Source organism: Ovis canadensis, chromosome 19 (assembly GCF_042477335.2).
Source record: "Ovis canadensis isolate MfBH-ARS-UI-01 breed Bighorn chromosome 19, ARS-UI_OviCan_v2, whole genome shotgun sequence".
Lineage (NCBI taxonomy): Eukaryota > Metazoa > Chordata > Mammalia > Artiodactyla > Bovidae > Ovis > Ovis canadensis.
The window spans coordinates 62,425,612-62,446,754 of NC_091263.1; the positions used below are offsets into that span (position 1 = coordinate 62,425,612).

The window sequence follows — 21,143 nt, forward strand, 5'->3', positions numbered from 1 at the left end:
TGTTGCACTTAGTCACTCTGTCATGCCTGACCTTTTGCATCCTTTTTGGGCTGTAGCTCACTAGGCTACTCTGTCCATGGGGTTTTTCAGGCAAGAATACTGGAGTGGGTTGCCATTTCCTCCTCCAGGGGGTCTTCCCAACCCAGAGATTGAACCCTCATCTCCTTTGTTGCCTGCTTTGCAGGTGGATTCTTGATCTGCTGAGCCATCAGGGAAGTCCTTGCTTATAGCCAAACGTATAGAATCTTATTCTGACCTAGGACAAACTAATGCCAGGGAAAGAGGGCTGGGCACTCCCAGCCACTGGCGGGGTTCCCAGGAAATCCTTGAGTCTTCGGGGAGATGAGACATTTGCAGGCATGTCCACTCATCCGCCTAACACTCTGGACAGTACGAACAAGTCACACCCACATTCAGCAAGCTGCTGCTCACAGGTACTCAGCCAGGTTTGGCTGGGCCAGGGGCTGTGTGCCTACCTCTGATACCAATTCCAGAGGGTGCCAGGAAGAGCAGGGGTGGAGAAGAGCCCTGGGCCAGGGCTTGTCTGCCTGCTGGTACCAACTAGAGGTGACTAAACACTAGAAGCAGCAAAAGTCAGGGTGAATACCAGGGAGGCTGGCACCAGGCACCATAAGAAGCCCACACAGGTAAAGGGAGGAGGGGAACAGACAACCCTCTCTTCCTGCCTGCCCAATGGGGTGGGAGAACAAGATAGTTCTCAGCCAGAACTCTGGATCCTGATGTAACCATGATGCCCCTTTTATTGAATATAAACCATAGAAGAGTAAGGAAATCCATGGCAGTCTGCAAAACTGAGCTTGGGGACAGGGAGCTAGAGGGGTGGGTGCCACCTGGTGGTCATCCCTGGTATCGTGATGCTTGGAATGGCTCCCCAAGGTAGGGCTGAAAATGGGAGTGGAGCAGGGGTTGTCCCAGGACTGGGGGCAGCAGCCAGTTAGGAAGGGTGAGGAGTGGGGTGTGAAGGTGACATGGCCTAACACCTGCAAGCCAGCGCTTTATGTGTGCATATCTATGTAGCACTTGCAAGAGATTATCCCCATCTTTCAGAAGACAACTGAGACTTGAATGAGACACCAGTTATCCCAGCACAGTAAAGGGTAGAGCTGGGATTAGAAGCAACATCTCTCTGACTCCAGAAGCCCCGACATCTGCACCCTACTACCCCTCGGCCTCCCTAGAGAAGGGTCTTGGGTCCTCCTGCAGGACTATGACCATGGGGAATGTGGAGGGAGTAGCCTGAAGCTCAGATTCTGTCATCTGTCAGCAAAGCCACCTGTGGTCCTTGGGGCCTAAGGCCCATGCAGAGAAGTTTCCAGAAGCAAACGATGAGACTTCCCTGGTGGTCCAGTGGTTAAGAATCAGCCTGCCAATGCAAGGGACACAGGTTCAATCCCTGGCCTGAGAAGATCCCACCTGCTCCAGACCCACTCAGCCCATGCGCCACAACTACCAAAGCCTGTGTGCCTAGAGTGCATGCTCCGCAACAGGGGAAGACACCACAGCTAGAGAAAGCCCTCTCAGCCAAGAAGACCCTCCACAGCCAAAAATAAATAAATATATATTTTTTAAGCAGAAGGAGGGGAACAGAAATTCATCCACAGGTCACTGACCACCCTCTAACACACACCCAGGCCAAGGGTGGTGGAAACCCAGAGCCCCCATTCTTTACCCAGGTCTCACTGCAAAAAAAAAAAAAAAAGAGCAACATAGTTTCCAACACTGGCAAATGTTTTTCCCCAGAAAAGGTCTTTCTGCCTCAGTCCTCAAAATACCAAGGGTGAGTTTATTAGTACATAAGTCGTACACAGCCCATTTTTATGTTGCTTTCAGATCTTAACACGCAATTTTTTTCACATATTTTCACGGGAGTAGGAGGCAGCCAATCAGAGTTTTAACAAAAAATGTCCTATCCGTATGCGGCACCTTAAATTCAAGACGTTTGCACCTCTGCTCCCCCATGCCCAAAAGACTGAGAAAACCACCACCCAGTTCAGAACTGGATAAGTAGCTTTTTGTTGCTCTTGTTTTATACCATTGCTCACTTTCTCTTTTTATAAATTTAATTTAATTTATTTATTTGGTTGCACCAGGTCTTAACTGAGGCATGAGGGGTCTAGTTCCCTGATCAGGGATTGAACTCTGGCCCCCTGCATTGGCAGCGTGGATTCTTAGCCACTGGACTGCCAGGCAAGTCCCTGGATGAGCAGGTCTATCCCCACAAGAGATATCTGGAGACAAGCCAGGACCTCTACACCTGCACAAACCCAGATCCACTAGGCCAAGGATGAGGACGGTTGAAGTTTAGACTCACCAGGAATTCCATTTTAGCTGATCCCGGGAACACAGACCTCAGCAACTAGCCTGTCTCTCCATCACCTCAGAGGTCCAAGTCACATCACTTTGTGGGAAGCTGGGGCCCATGTGGAGGAGGAGCCTGCACCCCCAGTGACAGGATCAGGGAGGGGCTGACTCATGGACCAAGACCCTGGGTTGCAGCAATGGTTCCCAGTAGTCACACAGCACTGAGGCTTCAAGATGCATCCTGGGACAAACAGGAAGGTTTTGGGCAATTACTCACTCCCAATCCCTCCCACCCTGCCACCCCTGCCCATGGGCCTGGACAGAATTCTCTCCCAGTAACTCCAGGCCTCACTGACTTTGCTTACTGTGGCTCAGATGCTCAGTCATGTCCAACTCTTTATAACCCTATGGACTGTAGCCCACCAGGCTCCTCTGTCCATGGGATTCTCCTGGCAAGAATACTGGAGTGGGGTATCCTCTGCCAAGGGATCTTCCCCACCCAGGGATTGAACCCAGGTCTCTCATTTCTCCCAAACATGCCACCTTTTGCCTTCATCCTGCTCCAGACCTCCGTCATCTCTTTTTTCACAGAGCACAGTCAGTGAGGACGCCTTCTGACCTCAGCCCCCACCCCCAGCTCATTCTCTACATAGCAACTCAAGGAGAACCTTCTAGAACCTGACACAAGCACTTACCGGTCAAGCACATTGCCTCCGTCATGACTCCCACTGGATGAAGACCAGCCTCTGGCTGAGCCCCTGAATGACCTCCTCCTGCCCTGCTCCAGCCTCACTTCCAACCATCTCCCCCTGGCCCTCCGGCCCCAGCCGCAGCCCAGCTTCTGCCACTTCCGCCATGGGCTCTCCCACTTCCTCTTCTGCCTCCCCGGCCGCGCACGCGCGTCCCCACCCCCGGCTGCGTCGCTGCTGGAACAATTAGTGCTGGGCAAACATGAGGCAGTTTGACAATAGGAAGAAAAGGGGGACCCAAGAGGAGGAAGAGAAAGCTTTGGGCCGGGGTCGGGAGTCAGAAAAGATTTCTGGGAGGAGACGGCACCTAAGCCAAGCCTTCCGGGGGCAGACCGGGGTTCTGACCACAGCGTGAGTTGTGGGAGGGGCAGGGATGGGGGCCAGGGCCTCTCAGGAGGATGGCGCAGCCTATTTGGGTGACAGCCCACACCTAGTGTCACTAGAGTGCACACGTTGTGGCGTGGGGATTCGGTAGGGGATGTGGGTAGGGGAAGAATGCACCCTTGAAGGCTGGCTTCACTAATGTAGATCTCGACTTTGCCTAAGAGGACTTCCAGTTTTACTTTCTCAGGAAGAGGAACTTCGTTTCCTTTTCCAACCAGTATTTTATCAAATGCTTTCCATGGCCCGGGTCCTGTGCAAAGAATCCAAAGCTGGACTGGCCCCAAACTGTGTCCTCCAGACCAGTGATTCCCCAAACTTGGCTAAGGAACAGAATGGGAGATTGCCACACAAATCAAGTCCTAGGCCCAGAAAATCACCTCTCTGTGACTTTCCTTAGCAAAGACAAGAAAGGCTGAAATTCTCATAAAAGGATTCACTAAACCAAGAGAAAGCAAAAAGTATAAGTGCATAGAGTAGTTGAAATACAGTTTTTTTTTCTTTATGGCCACGCCTGGTGGCTTGTGGCCTCTTAGCAGTGAAAGCATAGAGTCCTAAAACCACTGGACTACCAGGGAATCAGTCCCTTGGAGTATAGCATTAATTAGACTTTTCCACAGATTCCGAACCTCCCAAACCAAAAAGGTCATCTTTCTGTTCACACCCCCTTTTACAACAGTCAATCCTAAAGTAAATCAACACTGAATGTGCATTGGAAGGACTGATGCTCAAGCTTCAATACTTTGGCCACCTGATGTGAAGAGCTGACTCATTTTAAAAGACCCTGATGCTGGGAAAGATTGAAGACAGGAGGAGAAGGGGACAACAGAGGATGAGGTGGTTGGATGGCATCACCGACTCAATGGACATGAATTTGAACAAACTCCAGGAGGTGGTGAAGGACAGGGAAGCCTGGTATATTGCAGTCCACAGGGTTGCACAGACATGACTGAGTGACTGAACAACAGCTGAGAAGTCTGCAAGCAAGCCCAAACAACAGTCATAATTTCCAAGTCCACTCACCCTCTTACCTGCCACCTTTGGAGATAATCAAGATATTCTGGTGGTGAAAACTATGTTCCTCCATGTTGTTGCCTCACCATCCATTATCCGTGCATTCTCTCCCCATCTCTCTTCCCTTCCATGCCCCTCCAGTTTCAAACATAGTAAAGTAACAGAAGGCTGGAGCATGAAGCAGGGGGAGAAATTTTACATTTTAAGCATTTAATATTTTAATCAGCAGTTGCCAGCAAATGACAGACAAGGTGCAGCTTTTCTTAAGTAAATATTTCTAAATTCTCCTGCTTTGGGGGGTTACCCTGGAAATAGCCTTTCTTGGATCTCTGGTTGGGAGAAATCCCTCCTGGCCTCTTCTGTATTTCTTCCTTTCATAAAGCAATTATATTTATTACCTTCTCTCATGGTGATTTAATCTAAACTGTGAAATCCTTAAAACCAGGGTAATTTTCTTGCTCATTTTTTTCTCTACATAGCCAGTAGCATGCTGTGTTTGTGTACAGGGCAGATGTCACGTGAATGGCTGTCCACTAAAGTGAGTAAATGAGAAATGAGTAGCTTGGACTTCCCTTGCAGTCCAGTGGTTAATACAGGAGGTCCAACGTAGGGGGTGTGGGTTTGATCCCTAGTTGAGGAACTAAGGTCCCACATGCCATGGGATGTGGCTGAATTTTTTTCTTAATAAATAAATAGAAATGAATAGCAAAAGAGTACAAGTAACCTGAGAAAATTTCATTGAGGTGGTTGAGAAAGGTGCATGCAGATGCATTGCTAATTTCCTGTACTTCATTGTCTACAGAAATAGTTTTCCTGCCTTGGATCCACCCTTATAGCAATAGTGACATTTTTATAAAGCAGTGTTAAATCATGTGACCTCTGGAACTAAGATGGCCTCCATTTGTAATTCTAGAAAATAGTTCACCAAAACTTCATTACTATACCAGGTCATCCATACTGTTGTGCTTGGGATTCACTGAGCTTTTTGGATCTTGTTTTCATCAAGTTTAGAAATTTTTCTGCCGTTATTTCTTCCAATATTTTTTCTGTACCATCATCTCTTTATATTTCAGAGATTCCACTTAGATACACGTTAGATTGCTTGAAATTGTACCACGACTTACTGGTGCTATTAATTCCACCACCACCACCACCCCCCCCATCTCCCAGGTTTCATTTTGGAAATTTTCTATTGCTATGTCTTCAGGTTTTTAACTGTAATGTCTAATCTGCAGTGAATCCCAGCCAGCATATTTAAAATCTCAGACATCACTGTGTCATTGGGATCTTTTTAAATATCAAACATATATTCTGCTTCCTTTTTTTTTTTTTTTTTTTTGGAACACGGGCTTTATTTTTTAAAGCAGTTTTAGGTTCACAGCAAAACTGAGTGGAAGAGAGAGTTCCTATATACCCCCTGCCCCCCACATGTGCATAGCCTCCTCCGCTATTGACATCCCCGATCAGAGTGGTGCCTCTGTCACAATTGATGAGCCTATATTGATGCATCATTATCACCCAAAGTCCATGTTTACATTAAAGTTCACTCTTGGTGTTATATAGTCAATGAGTTTGAATAAATGTATAGTGAAATATATCAATATGTTATTAGATTTTTACTCATTGCTTAAAAAATCTGCTGTCCTTTGCCTTTTCATCCTCTAGTTCTTGAAATATGAAAGAGTTATGAGAACTGTTTTAGTGTCCTCGTCTGCAAATTCTAATATTTGTGTGGGTCCTGGGTCCATTTCAATGGACTGATATTTTTCCTGTTTATTTTCATGCCTGGTCATTTTTTATTGGATACCAGACATTGGGGATTTTACCTGATTGGGTGTTGGATGTTTTTTACATTCCCATAAATATTCGTAGGCTTTGTTCTAGGTACCTTCTGGGTACTCCACACAATGACCCTGAATCATGAGGATTTCCAGTCTGGCTGCTGGGGAACAGGTACTGTTCCTGACAACAAGTGAGTTCTGAGGATTGCTCCCTCTCACCCATTCAGATGAGCCTTGCCTGCCTTGGAATGTTTCTCACACGCATGTACTGCTGAGTACTCCAGGAGAATTTTCTACAAACCTCCAGGCTTTTCTCTCTCATCTCCCAAGGACTACATTGTGAATTCTAGCCACCTTGGCTTCCCTGAACACCCAGTTTCATCTTCCCAGCTTTGGGACCCCACAGGGCATTCCCTGGGTTCCCCTCCTGGAGCCTCAGCCTGAGGACTGTCTTGAGGCAGTAAAGCTGGGCAACCCTGCGACTCACATCCCGAGTCTCATGTCCCTCGGGGAACACTGCCCTTTGTTGCCTCATGTCCAGAATCTTGAGAGCTGTTGTTTCATTGATCTTATCTTGCTTGTGATTTTAGGTTTGGGGTTTTTTTCTCCCTGCTCAGGCAGGACAGGAAGGTAAACACAGTCCCTTTTACTCTATCTTGGAAGGATAAAAGCAGAGTTCTACACCATTTATTTGTATGAAGTGTGGTCATTGTATAAGATAGAATGTCACACAACCCTGAAAGGAATGCCTTCACCAGTCACAAGAGACTGCATATTGCATGATTCTATTTATATGATGCATCCTGAAATAGGCAAATCTTTACAGTAGATTAGTGGTTGCCAAGAGCTGGGGAAGTAGGAGGCTGATGGCTAAAAGGTATGGGGTTTCTTTTTTGGGTGATGAAAGTGCTCTAAAATCGACTGTGGTAATGATTGTATAACACTACGCGCATACTGAAAGCAATTAAATTGTACACTTTGAGTGGAGGAATTGTATGGTATATGAATTATATCTCAAAGCTCTCACAAGAAGGAAGGAAATACACTTGAGCTACAAGGGCTTAGTAAAAGTCAATTTTAAAAGCATGCGTGGGTGGGGGGTTAGAGGGGAAATCTGGGGGCAGAAGGATCCTCTGTGCATAGACTATTTATAATGACGTTTAAAAACATGCAAAACAATTGCCTAGGCGATGTTCAGGGTCGCATAGAGTCGGACACGACTGAAGCGACTTAGCAGCAGCAGCAGCAGCATGGTACAGAGAAATGGTCCACACACCAAAACCAGCTGCTGGTTCCCTCTGGAAGAATGCAGAGGAAATGAGGAAGTCACCAGGGGCGATGTGTTTCCCTTTTCTTTAAGAGCTTTCTTAAGAGGAAGCCTTGTCAGATAAATCAGCCCCATTTCCACTGATTGTGCCCCTCCATCCCTGGGCAGGCCCAGCACCCCACTGGGAACACCAGCCCCACGGAGCCCGATTTCCCATCGCTCAGGCAGAAAGACCACCAAAGTTTTAAAAACAACTCTTGAGCTTGTTTTTGGCTTCCCTTGGGAAAACTCAACTAGCCCATCACTCTTGCCCCTTCTGTGTCTTCCTAAACCTTCCCAAAGCCGCAGGAAAACCTGCCGAGCTGGTACAGGTGGACGTCAGCAGAACCTCGGGGGCCCAGTGGGGCCACTGCTACTCTGCATCCAGGGTCCTCAGCCCTCTTTCTGCAGTCCATCAAGCCGCCAAACCCTGGCCACGAGTTCTTGCATTAGCTCAGCTACTGCCTCCAGTGAGAAATGCCAGCATCATGACAAGCCCCACCTGGGGACCTCACACCCGCTGCTACCACACCAGGAGGGGCTTAAATCACTTCATCAAACCCATCCTCTCACTCCAGCCAGTGCCCCTGCTTGAGCCCTCACTTTCTATTCAGCCTCATGCATGAACCAGCTCTGCTGGTCCCCCAGTGCCGAGAGACAGACCACTGTGGGCCAGGGCTGGGTGCAGGGCTGTGCTCAGGGGACCCCACCCAGCCTCAGGCTGGGGCTCTCAGGGCGCTGCCCGGCGCCCAGGCCTTTGCCCTGCTAGTTCCTCTGCCTTGGATGGCTTCCCCGAACCCCGCCTGTCGCCTACTCATTCTTTTTAACTCTAAAAAAACTGTGAATCGTCACCTCTGTAAAGAAAAGCACAAATGTACAGTGTAAAAAAGTCATGCTAAAGGGACACCTGGGTAACCAGCAGTCAGGTCAAGAAACAGAACACTTACCTGTTCTCTTAAAAAAAAAAAAAAAACTTAAAAATTCTGAAACATTTTGAGCGTGAAGTACAGAGAATAAAATAAGCATCTGCAGACCCTCCACTTAGCTCTGTGAACCTCTATTGGGTTTTTTGTACATGCTTCAGATGTTTTTTAGTGAGGTAAAGCCTTACAGACGGAAAAGCCCAGCCCTTAGGTAGCCTCTGGAGTCTAGGCCTCCCCCACCTATTTCAGAGGAGCCAGCACCCTGGCCCCTGGGGGTCTGGGTGCTTCACAAAGAAGCTTGTTTTCCTGAGGTCATACAGCTCTGCACTTTCCTGTTTCATCACCCCACAAGTATCCTTCCACATTTTCCCTTAATGGGAGCTTGAGCTCTATCAGCATTGAAGCTGGCAGCTCTGTCCACTGCGAAAGAGGATGAGCCATACCCACTGCATGAACTCACTTCCATTTCTCCATTTAGTCTTCTGTGTGGACGTTCAGTTGTTTCCAACTTTGCACTTTACAATGTGCCCAGGAAAAATCTTGCCTGTGTGGCCATCAATACTACGACCAAGACTTTCTCTAGCTACAAGATCTTCAGCAGTCCCCAAGGGTGTCAAGTTGCCTTCTGGAGGAATGAAGCCAATTTCCTTCCCACTCCTTGCTAATAGGGACCCACAGCTTCGTATCTCTGCAATACTTTGTATTAGCAGACTTTAAAAGTGTTGCTGGTCCAACAACGGGACCAACTCTTTCTTTGGACCTCAAGATTAAACGTTTCCTTTTCCAGGAGGTCTTCCCAGTTCCTGCTGCCCTCACAGGAAGAGCCGGCACCTACTCTGTACACCCACAGCCTCAGCGGGCACCCTGACCCCCACCTTCCCTAGTATCATAATTGCTTACAGACCTGCCTTCCCCAGGAAACCACGAACCTGTTCCTCATCTGCACAGATTGCCACCATCCTGCAGAATCCCTGACATACAGTCAGCGCTTACTAAATGCTCACAGAGTGAACTGATAAGTCTAGCTTTCATTTCAGAGTCCTGACCACAAATGTACTAAAGAAGCATCCGGTGCAGGATCTGACCTTAGTGGCTGTTCAAGAAACATCAACCAAACCTGTATATGTCTGCATCTCAGATGCTATTTGGGGCCCCCCAGGAGACTCTCCAGCTCTGCCTTGGAAACATGCTGGGGAAGGTCATGAGGGTCAAGGGAAAGGTTTTCGTGTGGCCCTGAGATCAAACAAGAGGAGGCGGAGAAGGGTTGCCCTCCAGGCATCAGCCGCTCTTCCTGCTGCTGTGGCAACTTTCAATGGATTTTTGTGACAGTGGGAATTACTACCTTTCGTGCCATTTGGTTTTAGTTTGTGCCAAGAACTGGGGGTATTTGACATTCTAATTTTCTTTTTCATAATTTAAAATCGCATGAAACCTACCTTCCACTCATGTCAATTTTAGACTCTCATTTTCCTACTGTAGAGCTGGCTGATGGCCCAAAGTCCAAGGGGAGGGAGGAGGGGAAGGGCCCTGTTGGAACCCACTCCTGACTCAAAATCCAGGGCTCTTCACTCCACTCCCATCCAGGAAAATTGTGTCCCTTTTCTATAAGATTCCTGAATACTAGCCTGGGCCCAGCCATGCCTTGTACTTATAGCACTATTGTGAGGCAGACATGCTTGGAAACATGAAGATGCTCATGGAGTTAAGAACAATATTCTTAGATTTCCTAAGTACTCACTGGGTGCTGGGCTGCATGAAGAGTTTTCCAAGCTTTGGCCTCCTAACAACCCTATAAAACAGGTATGATTATGCACAATGACAGGAGAGGAAACTGAGGCTCAGATAGGCCAAGTAAGGATGGATGGATGCTTGGATGGATGGATGGAACGGAGGATGGGGCAGGCAGGCATAGAACCAGATCTGACTCCAAGTCTGCGTTTCACGGTTTGTCATCAGCGCCTCCACTTCCTGTCCCACGCTAGGCTGAGTCTGAGTATGGGTCCAATATAAACAGGGGCATTTGCTATCCAGCTATTACAAACTTGAGCCAGGGTTTAAAGGCAATCTTTTTTTTTCCTTTAAAAAAAGCATACCTTGTTTCCAGAGTACTCAAGAACAATTAAGCTAACTAGACCCATTTTTAATGGCATGCAAGCATTTTGTGAAGTGAGTTATTTTTTAACTTGTCATTGACGCAAAATGCATCTAATTCGCTTAATTTTTTCTCAGCTCATGATTTAAACCCAGGAAATGGCTCAGAGAGGTTTTGCCGATACTATTGATGGTGAGTTTCTAATGGGCTGTGGCTGGCTACAGCTGTCTTGCTCTTGAGCCAGGTCCCAACCCTAAGCTGGGGCAGTGGGCCAATGCCACTTGCCAGCTGGAGGACATTGATTTCTGAGTTCCTGGGGTTTGGTTACCTGCTGCTGCTAATGCCACAAAGCAGGACTGGCAGCCAACCCTGTTTTTACTTACTCTTTGGTGTGTCCCCGGAGCAGGGGCAAGGGAACTCATATCAGTCATTTACACCTTAGTAAGGAATAAATTGGGGGAAATGGGATTCTAACTGGGTGATGGATGCTAGGGAATGGGTTTGAGGTTTGGGGCAGTCCCGAGACCCTCTTAATGCCAGGGGAACTGTCTAGATGTGTAATCTCCACATCTCTGACTCTCTGCAAAATGGTCCTCAGGCACCTTGTTGCTGGAATATTTCCCCAGAGAGTAACGACAGTAGGTGGGTTGTAGCACTGAATATGGGTCTAGCACGAAACGAGTCGTCCCTGGGCCTGAGAGCCTGCCTCCCACCAGAGGGCGCTATAGCCACCCCAGCCGCTGCAGGCTCCCTCCCCTGTGCCTGTTTGACCCGCCAATCTTCTGCCTATGGTGGGCGCTCCCACAGGGGTACCAGGGTCCAGCAGTGGAGCATTCCTCACACAGGGGCTGGATGATACTGGTTGGTGACTTTGCCTTCCAGAGTGTGGCCTGCTCACAGCAGCATCTCCCTGCTCCAACAGGATGACTGGGCAAAATGCAGATTTCTGAATCTCAACCAAGTGACTCTCAGTCCTGGTGCCCATTGGATTGCGGGGCGATTTAGCAATACTGATGTGGGGTCCCCTCCAGAGATCACCTAGAACTAGACCCAGAGCGGCCTGGGCATCATGTTCCAGCCCACAGTCAGGGCCAAGACCTGTTGGTTAGAACCTGGCATAAAGGACGAACCTTACCACAATGTATCGCATTCTGACTGTGAGAGCCACTGCCATGAAGGGGTTGTGGTTTGCGCAGCCCATTCATCCATCCTCCACTTTTGGGTGCCCTCATAAGCAGGCACATGGAACCACAGAGCGGAATCACTCTGAAGTTATGGTTCTCTAACTTGCTTGTCTTGATCCCTTTGCCCTGCACCACTTTCCACATCAGGGAGGTATTTAACCACCACCCCACCCTCCTAGCTGTTGAGAGTCCTGCTTGCTTCTGGTTTTCCCCAATTAATCCATGAGGTGGTGGGCATCCTGGTCCATTTCCTAGGGCCTCTGTGTGAGTCTCCTTTGGGTAACTGCTTGGGGAGAGGGACTGCTGACTCATGGGGTGGGTGCATTTTAGGTTTTACCTGAAACTGCCAAGGTGTCCTCCTGCAGTCTGGTCAGAAGGCCCAGGGGTTCCAATGTGCAACTGACAGGCTGCTGTCCTAAGCAGCTTTCATCCCCTTGAGGGGATGGGGTCACAGAGGCTGCTATTTACTAAGCATCTACTGTGTCTGGAGCCCATGGGATGCACTTACAGAAATCATCCTAGTCCACAAGCAGAATCATAGTTACAGGCACAACTTGGCAATATTACAAGTTTGGTTCCAGGACACCAAAATAAAGCATGAGTCACACAGAGTTTTTGGCTTCCCAGTGCATATATAAGTTGTGTTTATACTGTAGTCTATTAAGTATGCAATAGCATTCGGCCTGAAAACAGTGTACAGGGACTTCCCTGGTGGTCCAGTGGTTAAGATGCCACACTTCTATTACAGGGTGCATGGGTTCGATCCCTTATTGTGGAAGTAAGATCCCACATACTGTGCTTCAAGGCCAAAAAGTAAAATAATAACAAAATAATTTTAAAATAAAAAAATGTCCATACCTCACTTATATAGTACTTTACTGCTAAAAAATGCTAGCCATCATCTGAGCCTTCAGCAGCTCATAATCTTTTTGCTGGTGGAGGGTCTTGCCTTAATGTTGATGGTCGCTGACGGATCAAGGTGTTGGCGGCTTGAAGACTGAGGAAGCTGTGGCAATTTTTTTTTTTTAAAGCTGATCCCTTTTATTTAGAAACCCTGCACCTCTTTGCTTTGATCAAGTCACATAGCTTTTCTTCAACTTAAAAAAAAAAAATTCTACCTAAAATAGAGTTGTATTTTTTAAATAACAAATATACTGCCAGCTTGTAGAGCTGGGGAACTGGGTGCTGCATATCAACTTCCATTATCATTTCTCCCCAAATGCTGCTGCTGCCGCCATTGGTGTTCATATGCTTCCTCTTGCCGAAGCTGGCCATTCTTCACTTTCAGCATTTATGTATTACCCACTCCATTGCTTCTTGGCCTTTGTTAGCATTTGATGATATCATACCTGCCATCAGCCCTTCAAGGTAATGGCTCAGACTGACTCCTTCACGGTAATTATGGCTTCATGAGTCAAAATAGTTTTTCTGAGTCTTGAGGATGTGGTTTGTATGTAAGTCTCCCATCTATTGAAACCATATTTGTAAGTGAAATATTTGTAGATTTAAATTCCATTGTTTTCTCTACAGGATCCACTACAGAATATTCTTGCACAGATGTTTTGGTTCTTGCTGCACCAATAATAGATTTCACAATGGAAGGCAGTCCCCACTCTGTGCTGAGAAGTCTATGGCTGTGCAACTTTCCAGAGGGATCTATGTGTCTGTCCAGTACATCAACTCCAACCACACTCAGGTTCAAAGGGTTTGAAATGCAGCTGTTGTAACAGTTTCCCATGGGTGGTCAAAGTCATGCTCCGAAGTCCAGATCTTCATGGTACTGGCGGCCAGCATAGTGTCTGGGCAGCACTAGTGGCAATGTCTTACAATAAGACAGCAATGAAGTTTGCTGTATCAAATGACTCTTCCGTTTATGAGCAATTTTTCTGTAGTACACAGTGCTGTTTGATAGCATTTTACTCACAGTAGAACTTGCAAACTTGGAGTCGGTTCTCTCAAGCCCTGCCACTGCTTTATCAACTATATTTACGTAATAGCATTCTAAATCCTTTCAACAATCTTCACAGCATCCTCACCAGGAGTAGATTCTGTTTCAAGAAACCAATTTCTTTGCTTGTCCATAAGAAGTAATCCCTCGTTCGTTAAAAGTTTTGTTGCAAAATTGCAGCAATTCAGTTATGTGTTCAGGCTCTACTTCTAGGGCTTCTGTGATTTCCACATCTGCAGTGACATCCTCCAGTGGAATCCTGAACCACTCAAAGTTACCCATGAAGGTTGGAATCAAATTCTTCCAAACTCCTGTTAATGTTGATGTTTTGACCCCTTCCCGTGGATCACATGGCATCTAGGATGGTAAATCTTTTCCAGCAGGTTTTCAATTTTCAGATCCATCAGAGGAAATCACTATCTGTGGCAGCTATAGCCTTATGAAAGGTGTTTCTTTTTCTCTTTTAAATTTTATTTTGGTTGTGCTGGGTCCTTGTTGCCTAGTTGCAGTGTGCCCAGGCTCCTCCTTCACTGAGGTGCACAGGCTCCCCACTGCAGTCACTTCTCTTCTTGTGGAGCACCGGCTCCAGGTACACGGGCTTCAGTAGTCGGAGCACACGGACTCAGTAATCATGGCACGTGGGCTTAGTTGCTCCACAGCTTGTGGAATCTTCCTGGACCAGGGACTGAACCTGTGTCCCCTGCATTGGCAGGTGGATTCTTATCCTCTGTACCACCAGAGAAGTCCCTGAAAGGTAATTTTTAATAAGATAAGACTTGAAAGTCAAAATTACTCTTTGGTTCAGAGGTGGGATGTTGTTTCAGTGGGAATGAAAACAACATCAATCTCATACATACCTATCAGAAGTCTTGAGTGACTAGGTACATTGTCAATAAGCAGTAATATTTTGAAAGGAATCTTTTTTTCTGAGCAGGTTTCAACAATATGCTTAAAGTGTTCAGTAAACCATGTCGTAAACAGATGTGCTATCATCCAAGCTTTATTGTTCCATTTACAAAGCACAGGCAGAGTAGATTTAGCATCATTCTTAAGGGCCCTAGGATTTTTGTAAATGTAAATGAGCACTGGCTTTGGCTTAAGCTCACCAGCTGCAATAGCCCCTAACAAGAGTCAGCTTGTCCTTTGAAGCTTTGAGGCCAGGCAATGACTTCTCTCTAGCTATGAATGTTCTAGATGGCATTTTCTTCCAAGATAAGGCTGTTTTATCTACAGTGAAAATCAGTTGTTTAATGTAATCACTTTGAGTAATTATCTTGGTTAGCTCTTCTGGATAACTTGCTGCAGCTTCTACGCAGCACTTGCTACTTCTCCTTGCACTTCTTTGGAGAAAGGTCTTTTCTAAAACCTCGTAAACCAACCTTTGCTAGTTTCAAACTTTTCTTCTGCAGCTTGCTCACCTCTTTCAGCCTTCACATATCTGAAGAGAGGACCTTACTCTGGGTTTCCTTGGCAGCTCAGACGGTAAAGAATCTGCCTGCAATGCAGGAGACCCAAGAATTCCATGGGCAATGGAGCCAGGCAGGCTACAGTCTATGGAGTCCCAAAGAATTGGACATGACTGAGCTACTGACTGTGAAAGTCACTGTCATGTTCGACTCTTTGAGACCCCATGGACCATACAGTCCACGGAATTCTTCAGGCCAGAACACTGGAGTGGGTAGCCTTTCCCTTCTCCAGGGGATCTTCCCAACCCAGGGATCAAACCCACATCTCCCGCATTGCAGGAGGATTCTTTACTAGCTGAGCCACAAGGGAAGCAACTAACACTTACTTTTTTTTTTTTCAGGGCCTTACTCTAGATTAGGCTTTGGCGCAAAGGAATGCTATGGGTAGTTTGATGTTCTTTCCAGACCACTAACACCTTCTCTACATCAGCAGTAAGGCTGTTTCACTTTATCATTCATACAGTCATGGGATTAACACTTTAAATTTCCTTCAAGAACTCCTTTACATTCCCAACTTGGCTAACTGGCCAAAGAGGCCTAACTTTCAGCCTGTCTCAGCTTTCCACATGCCTTCCTCACTGAGCTTAATCACTTCTAGCTTTGGATTTAAAGGAATGTGCGACTCTCTCCTTTCACTTGAACATGTAGAAGCCGCTGAAGGGTTGTTAATCGGACTAACTTCAAAATTGTTGTGTCTTGGGACTTTCCTGGTGGTCCAGTAGAGAAAAATCTGCCTTCCGATGCAGAGGACATGGGTTTGATCCCTGGTCACAGAACTAAGATCCCACGTGTCTTGGGGCAACCAAGCCTGCATGCTACAGCTACTGAGCCCATGCAATGCAAAAAACTATCCTCGGTGTTGCAACTAAGACCCAACGCAGCCAAAAATAAATAATAAATATTTTTTTAAAAGAAAACATGTTAAAAAAGAAAACACAATACTGTTGTGTCTCAGAGAATAGGGAGGCCAAGGAAAGGAAGAGAGATGGGGGAACAGCCAGTCAGTGGAGCAGTCAGAATACACATAGCATTTACGGGTTAAGTTCTTATATGGGTGCAGTTTGCGGTACTGCAAAACAATTACGATAGTAACATCAGAGATCACTGATCACCATGACAGATATAATAATTACCTAAAAATCTGAAACATCCAGAAAATCACCAAAATGTGACACAGAAACACAAAGTGAGCAACTGCCATTGGAGAAACAGCACTGATCAACTTGCTCCATGCACGGTTGCCACAGATTTTATATTTGTAAAGAGCATGATGTCTGCAGAGCACACGAAAGTGAAGCACAACAAAACGCAGTCTGCCTCTATCCCCAATTTACAGTAAAGGAAATTGGAGCTCCAGGAGGCTGTCACATACTGAGGTCACACAACTAGGGACGTGCAGGGTTTGAAACCAGGGGCATGTGACAGCAGAGCCCTGCTCCTGCCCCTGCCCCCAGGACCTCCTGCATCTGTGTTAGTCCGCTTGGCACGAGGGTGAGGCCTGCTACACATTTGAGGTGGCACCGGAGCTTGCTGCTCTGCCAGCAAACCTACTTGGCAAGTGGAGGGCTGTCTGCCTGTTTCCAGACCCCTGATCCCAGTGAAAGTGTGACTCTGGGCCCAGCCACTACAGGCATTTCCTGGGCCACCAGGCAGGCCTGGTGCCTACTCAACTCTGGGAACAGGTCTGGAGCTGCATGGCTTTGCAGGCAGTTTTGCAGCATCTCTGTAGCTTGCTCTTCTCTCTCTTAGGCTTCGCCCAGGACCACCGGGTACTCGGCGTCAGTCTCCAAGGGGTCCCTCAGAGCCAGGAGCTCCACGAGGCAGCAGGGAGTAATGGTGCCCTTTTACAGATGAGGAACTGAGGCCCACCGAAGAAACTCATGGCAGTTTCAGTGTGTGTGTGGCGGACTAAACGCACACTCCCATTCTCCCTGCCACCCTCCACTGCCCCTGGCCGAAAAACTACTTATTCCCCCAGCCCACGCTGGAGGAAATGACGTCTGGGTGCATGGCCCCACCTTGGAGCTGCAGAAAGATGGCGAGAGGCTCTGAATTCACACACCAACTGTATTTCTGTTCTAATGGACCAACCCAAGGCTTTCTGGGGCCTGGGCAGCAGAGGTGGGGAACAGGGGTCCCCAGGCTCCTTCTCTGGGCTCTCACGGCCCCAGTGTGCCCCAGCACAGCCCGTGTCACCCAGTGTCTCCCCAACCTGACTGTCAGCCCAAGGGGACAAAGCCCCACTTCTGGATGCAGAGCAAGGATTCAAGCGTTTCCTGAGAAGATGGCAGGCGGGGAGAGGGGAAGGGGACACTTGGTCTCTCCAGGGAAGGTTTGACACCCCCAGCCCCCTCCCCTGGCCAGCACCAGCCCCCCTCAACATCAGACTCCTCTCTAGCTGTGGAAACTTGCACCTCAGCTCAGAAAAATGAACTCGCTGGAAGCCACCTGCTTGGCTGCCAGGGCCAGCCAATCAGGCTCTGGGGGCACCTCACCTACCACCAGGGATGAGAGCTCGGGGGGCTTGACCTGAAGGGCTGGAGGGCGGACCCTCCCCAAGGCTTGTGCCCCAAGAGAGACAGACAGGAAGAAACAGGAAGCCGAGAGCAGGCAAGAGGTGGTGGGGACAGAGACCTGCAGGCTTGGGGGGCAGCGGCCACCCCCAGTTTCCTGGCTGCACCAGGGCACACTGGGGCAAGGCTCTCGACCCCGACCCGGCCACTCGGCATTTCATCCTTTTTCTCCTACCTTGCTCCCCTCCCTGTCCCCAGGGCTCCTGGGGAATAGATTCTAGAACTCAGACACAGACTCCTCTGTGGCAAAGGCGGGGACAAACTTGAGGAGTTACACTGAATAACTCAGGCTCATTGTACAGATGAGGAAACGGAGATTTTGGATGATTAAGTGACATCTGAAAAGCCACATTTTTGCCTCCTCTGCGATTTGAATCCACAACTGCCTAAAGTCTGAGCTGTATTTCCTTCCTCTCCCCTCCTCTCCGCCCCAGTCTGGGCTGGCCTCGCCACCTTTGCTCACGTCTTCTGGCCAGGCCTTGCACTGTCCTGCTCTTCCACGCTCGCCCCTCATTGTTCTGAGATGGATTTTCTGTAGCTGGTCCCATCACCCCAAAGAGACAACTGGGGCTCCCTCAGCCACCCAGAAAAGTGTTCTGCTTTTGGCCCCCAGCTCTGGAGCCAGAGGAAACCCATAAATACAAACACATTTGCATGAAAGCCCAGGGGTTCTGCATCTGCAGCTAACAGCTAGGTTTAGCGTCCAAGACAGCTGCCGGAAGCGGGAGCAGCGGCCACCAGCTTCCTGGGACAAATGTGTCCCAACAGACAGGTTGGTACCACTTGGTGTTTATTTAGACAGACAAATCAAAGCACCTGGTGGTTCAAACAGCTTGTGCTCCTTTTTCTTTTGGAGGGGGGTAGGAGGTCGCAAGGGTGTGTGTCATATATATATAATATATATATTTTAAAAGATCAACGTATCACCAGTCCCCCACATTTTTTTCTCTACTGAGCAATATATACAGCCTATATATATATATATATGTATGTGCATATATATATATAATATATATATATTTCAATAGATAACTACATTCAAGTCATGAAACACAGGATTTACAATTTCCCTCTGAGGGCAGAGGAAAAGCAAATTCACACACAATTCACAGAGGAAGTACCATGAAAGCCCAGCTGGACAGGAGCTGAGGCCCCTCTGGGACATGGGGGGCAGGCAGCAGCAGAAATCACGACAACTGCATGGTTGCTTATCGTGGGGGGCAGGCAGGTACTGATGAAGTGTGGGCCCCACCTGCGCTGCCGGGTCGGCAGATGGTGCTGGCTGACCCAGGCTCCCGGGCTGGGATGGGCTTTTGGGGCACACGTTCAGGAACCTCAGTTTTCCAGGAGCCTCTCAAATTTGGGGTTCACAAAGGAGAAGCCAGCAAATGCTGTTTGGTCCATGGACTCGATGAGGTTCTTGTCACTGTAGGAGAGGCGCGGCTTCTCATTCAGGAACTCCTGGTCGAAGTTGCTGTAGTCTCCAGGTGACTTCTGCAAGCAGAGGGTAGGGGTGTGTAAGCAGGACTCAAAGGGCGAAGGTTCCCGGAGTTCCAGGGACCCACCCCTGGGGCCAGAATCCCTGCTGGGCTGGGCCATGCACAGCCATCCTTATTGAGAACAGAAAAGGGAGCCTCTCTGCTGGAAGGGAGATGCTGTTACCCAAGAGGCTGAAGGAAACCAGCAGGGGGCCTGGAGGAGGAAACGTGGGCATTTGCCCAAGCAGGCAATACAGCCCTGGGTCAAACCCCTTCCACCGCCTGTTTCTGTAGGTCCCACCAGCTCAGACTGGATTTTGCATTTTTAAATGTTTAGGAAAAAAAACAAAAGGAGAATAAAATTTCATGACATGTGAAAATTAAATGAAATTCAATGGTTCAGTATCCATAAATAAAGTTTTATTAGTACACAACCATGCCTATTAACTGACATGCTGCTATGTCTATGGCTACATCTATGGCCACTTTGAGACTAGCTGGCCTGAAAAGCCTACAATATTTCCTGTCAGGCTGTTCACAGGAAAAATCTGCCAACTCTGCTTCTCAGGGTACAGTGAAAGTGTAATAGAAAGAGGTCTCAAGCTGGTGGCCCTCAGGCCAAACTGAGCTGCAGGTACAACCATTTTGACTAGCCATGAGTTTTAACGGCATTTGAGCCAATTTTCTTTTGGCCTCACCACGTGGCTTGTGGGATCTTAGCTTAGCCAGGGATTGAACCTGGCTCCTAGGAAGTGAAAGCTCAGAGTCCTAACCATTGGACTGCCAGGAAATTCCTGAGCCAATATTTTTAAATTAGGAAATATGACATCAAAATCAAGTTTTGGGGACTTTCCAAACTATGGGTTCAATTCCTGGTTGGGGAAGTAAGATCCCATGTGTTGTGTGGTGCAGCCAAAAAAAATTTTTAAAAATCCAGGTTCCTGGCTTCTTTGAAAAACTGACAGAGCAGAGCAGTTTGGGCCAGTTTCCTAGCAGGTCTGTTAACTCTTGGTGCTGAAACCCCTTGGGGCCAGCTCATCACAGGCCCCTACCTCTTCCTTCCGAGAGGGATTGCTGCTGATTAGCACATATGCCTGGTGTTGTTTAAAATCAGTCCATCCCTCTTTCTATCAAAAGCATGACACTAAACGCAGGCTGTGGGATATTCCTACAGCCTGCCTTGCCTGGTAGTAATGTACCCAGTGCAGGAGGCAGCAAGTTTTAGGTCCCTGGAGTCGGCGGAGTTCTCTGCGGTTTTAAAACACAAACACTGGAGCATGTTACACAGGCTGCTATGTGGTAACAGTGTCCTCAAGGAGCGAGGGGAGGCAAAGGAGAGGAAGAGGAAGGGAGGGAAGAGCTGTGATCAGAGAAGGGCCTTGGTGTCTGACTTCTGAGAAGTCCAGCCTGCCTCTGCTCTCCTGCTCGCTCCTGGCGGCTTCTCTAGATTCTAAGCTGTTGTGTACAGCAACCTTGCTTTCCCTGGAAAGCATCTGGCCCCTGCCTGGCCGGGCCTCCTCAGCCCTGCCCACATCCCATTTCCTCTCAGACCTACTCCAAACTCTGGATCCTGGCTCCTGCCGACAGACCCTCCTCATGGCAACTGATTGTGTGTGGCCTTGTGACATCTCTCATACTGATGCCTTTTATCATAAATGATCATCGGCATGCAACTTTCTTATCTCTCTGAAGAGCTGGGGCCCTCCAGTTCTCGGACTGGGCCTCCTACTCTGCTGTGCATGCAGCCCAGCTCAGTGCTCTGCACTCAGAAGGCACTCAGCATTTTCTATATTTATTGCAAAATGGATTGACTGGGTGGATGGATAGATGGAGGGAGGGAGGCCTTAACTCTGATTACCAAAGCATACTCCCCTGCACACAGTGGGTGTTAAAGAATGTATGGTTGGATTTCCCTGGTGGCGCAGT

At 48.0% G+C, this 21,143-nt stretch overlaps 1 protein-coding gene and 1 pseudogene across 5 annotated transcripts in view; both read right to left on the bottom strand.

Moving 5' to 3' along the window:
- Positions 1-12,364: 12,364 nt before the first annotated feature.
- Positions 12,365-21,143, bottom strand: part of PRKCD (protein kinase C delta) — a 37,217-nt gene continuing 28,438 nt past the window's right edge. For 2 of the 5 annotated variants that reach the window (XR_011250823.1, XR_011250822.1), the window contains exons 19-20: positions 18,992-19,233; positions 12,365-14,447 (exon numbers count right to left, since the gene is read on the bottom strand). Coding sequence is in view for 2 of the 5 variants with exons in the window: in XM_069561597.1 (XP_069417698.1) it covers positions 19,075-19,233 (159 nt within the window). In the remaining 3 variants the exon portion in view is untranslated. Of the gene's footprint in view, positions 14,448-18,512; positions 19,234-21,143 lie in introns of those variants that run through there. The other 3 variants (XR_011250824.1, XM_069561597.1, XM_069561598.1) reach the window with 3 other exon arrangements.
- On the bottom strand, positions 13,037-13,546 carry LOC138424518 (PRELI domain containing protein 3B pseudogene; annotated as a pseudogene).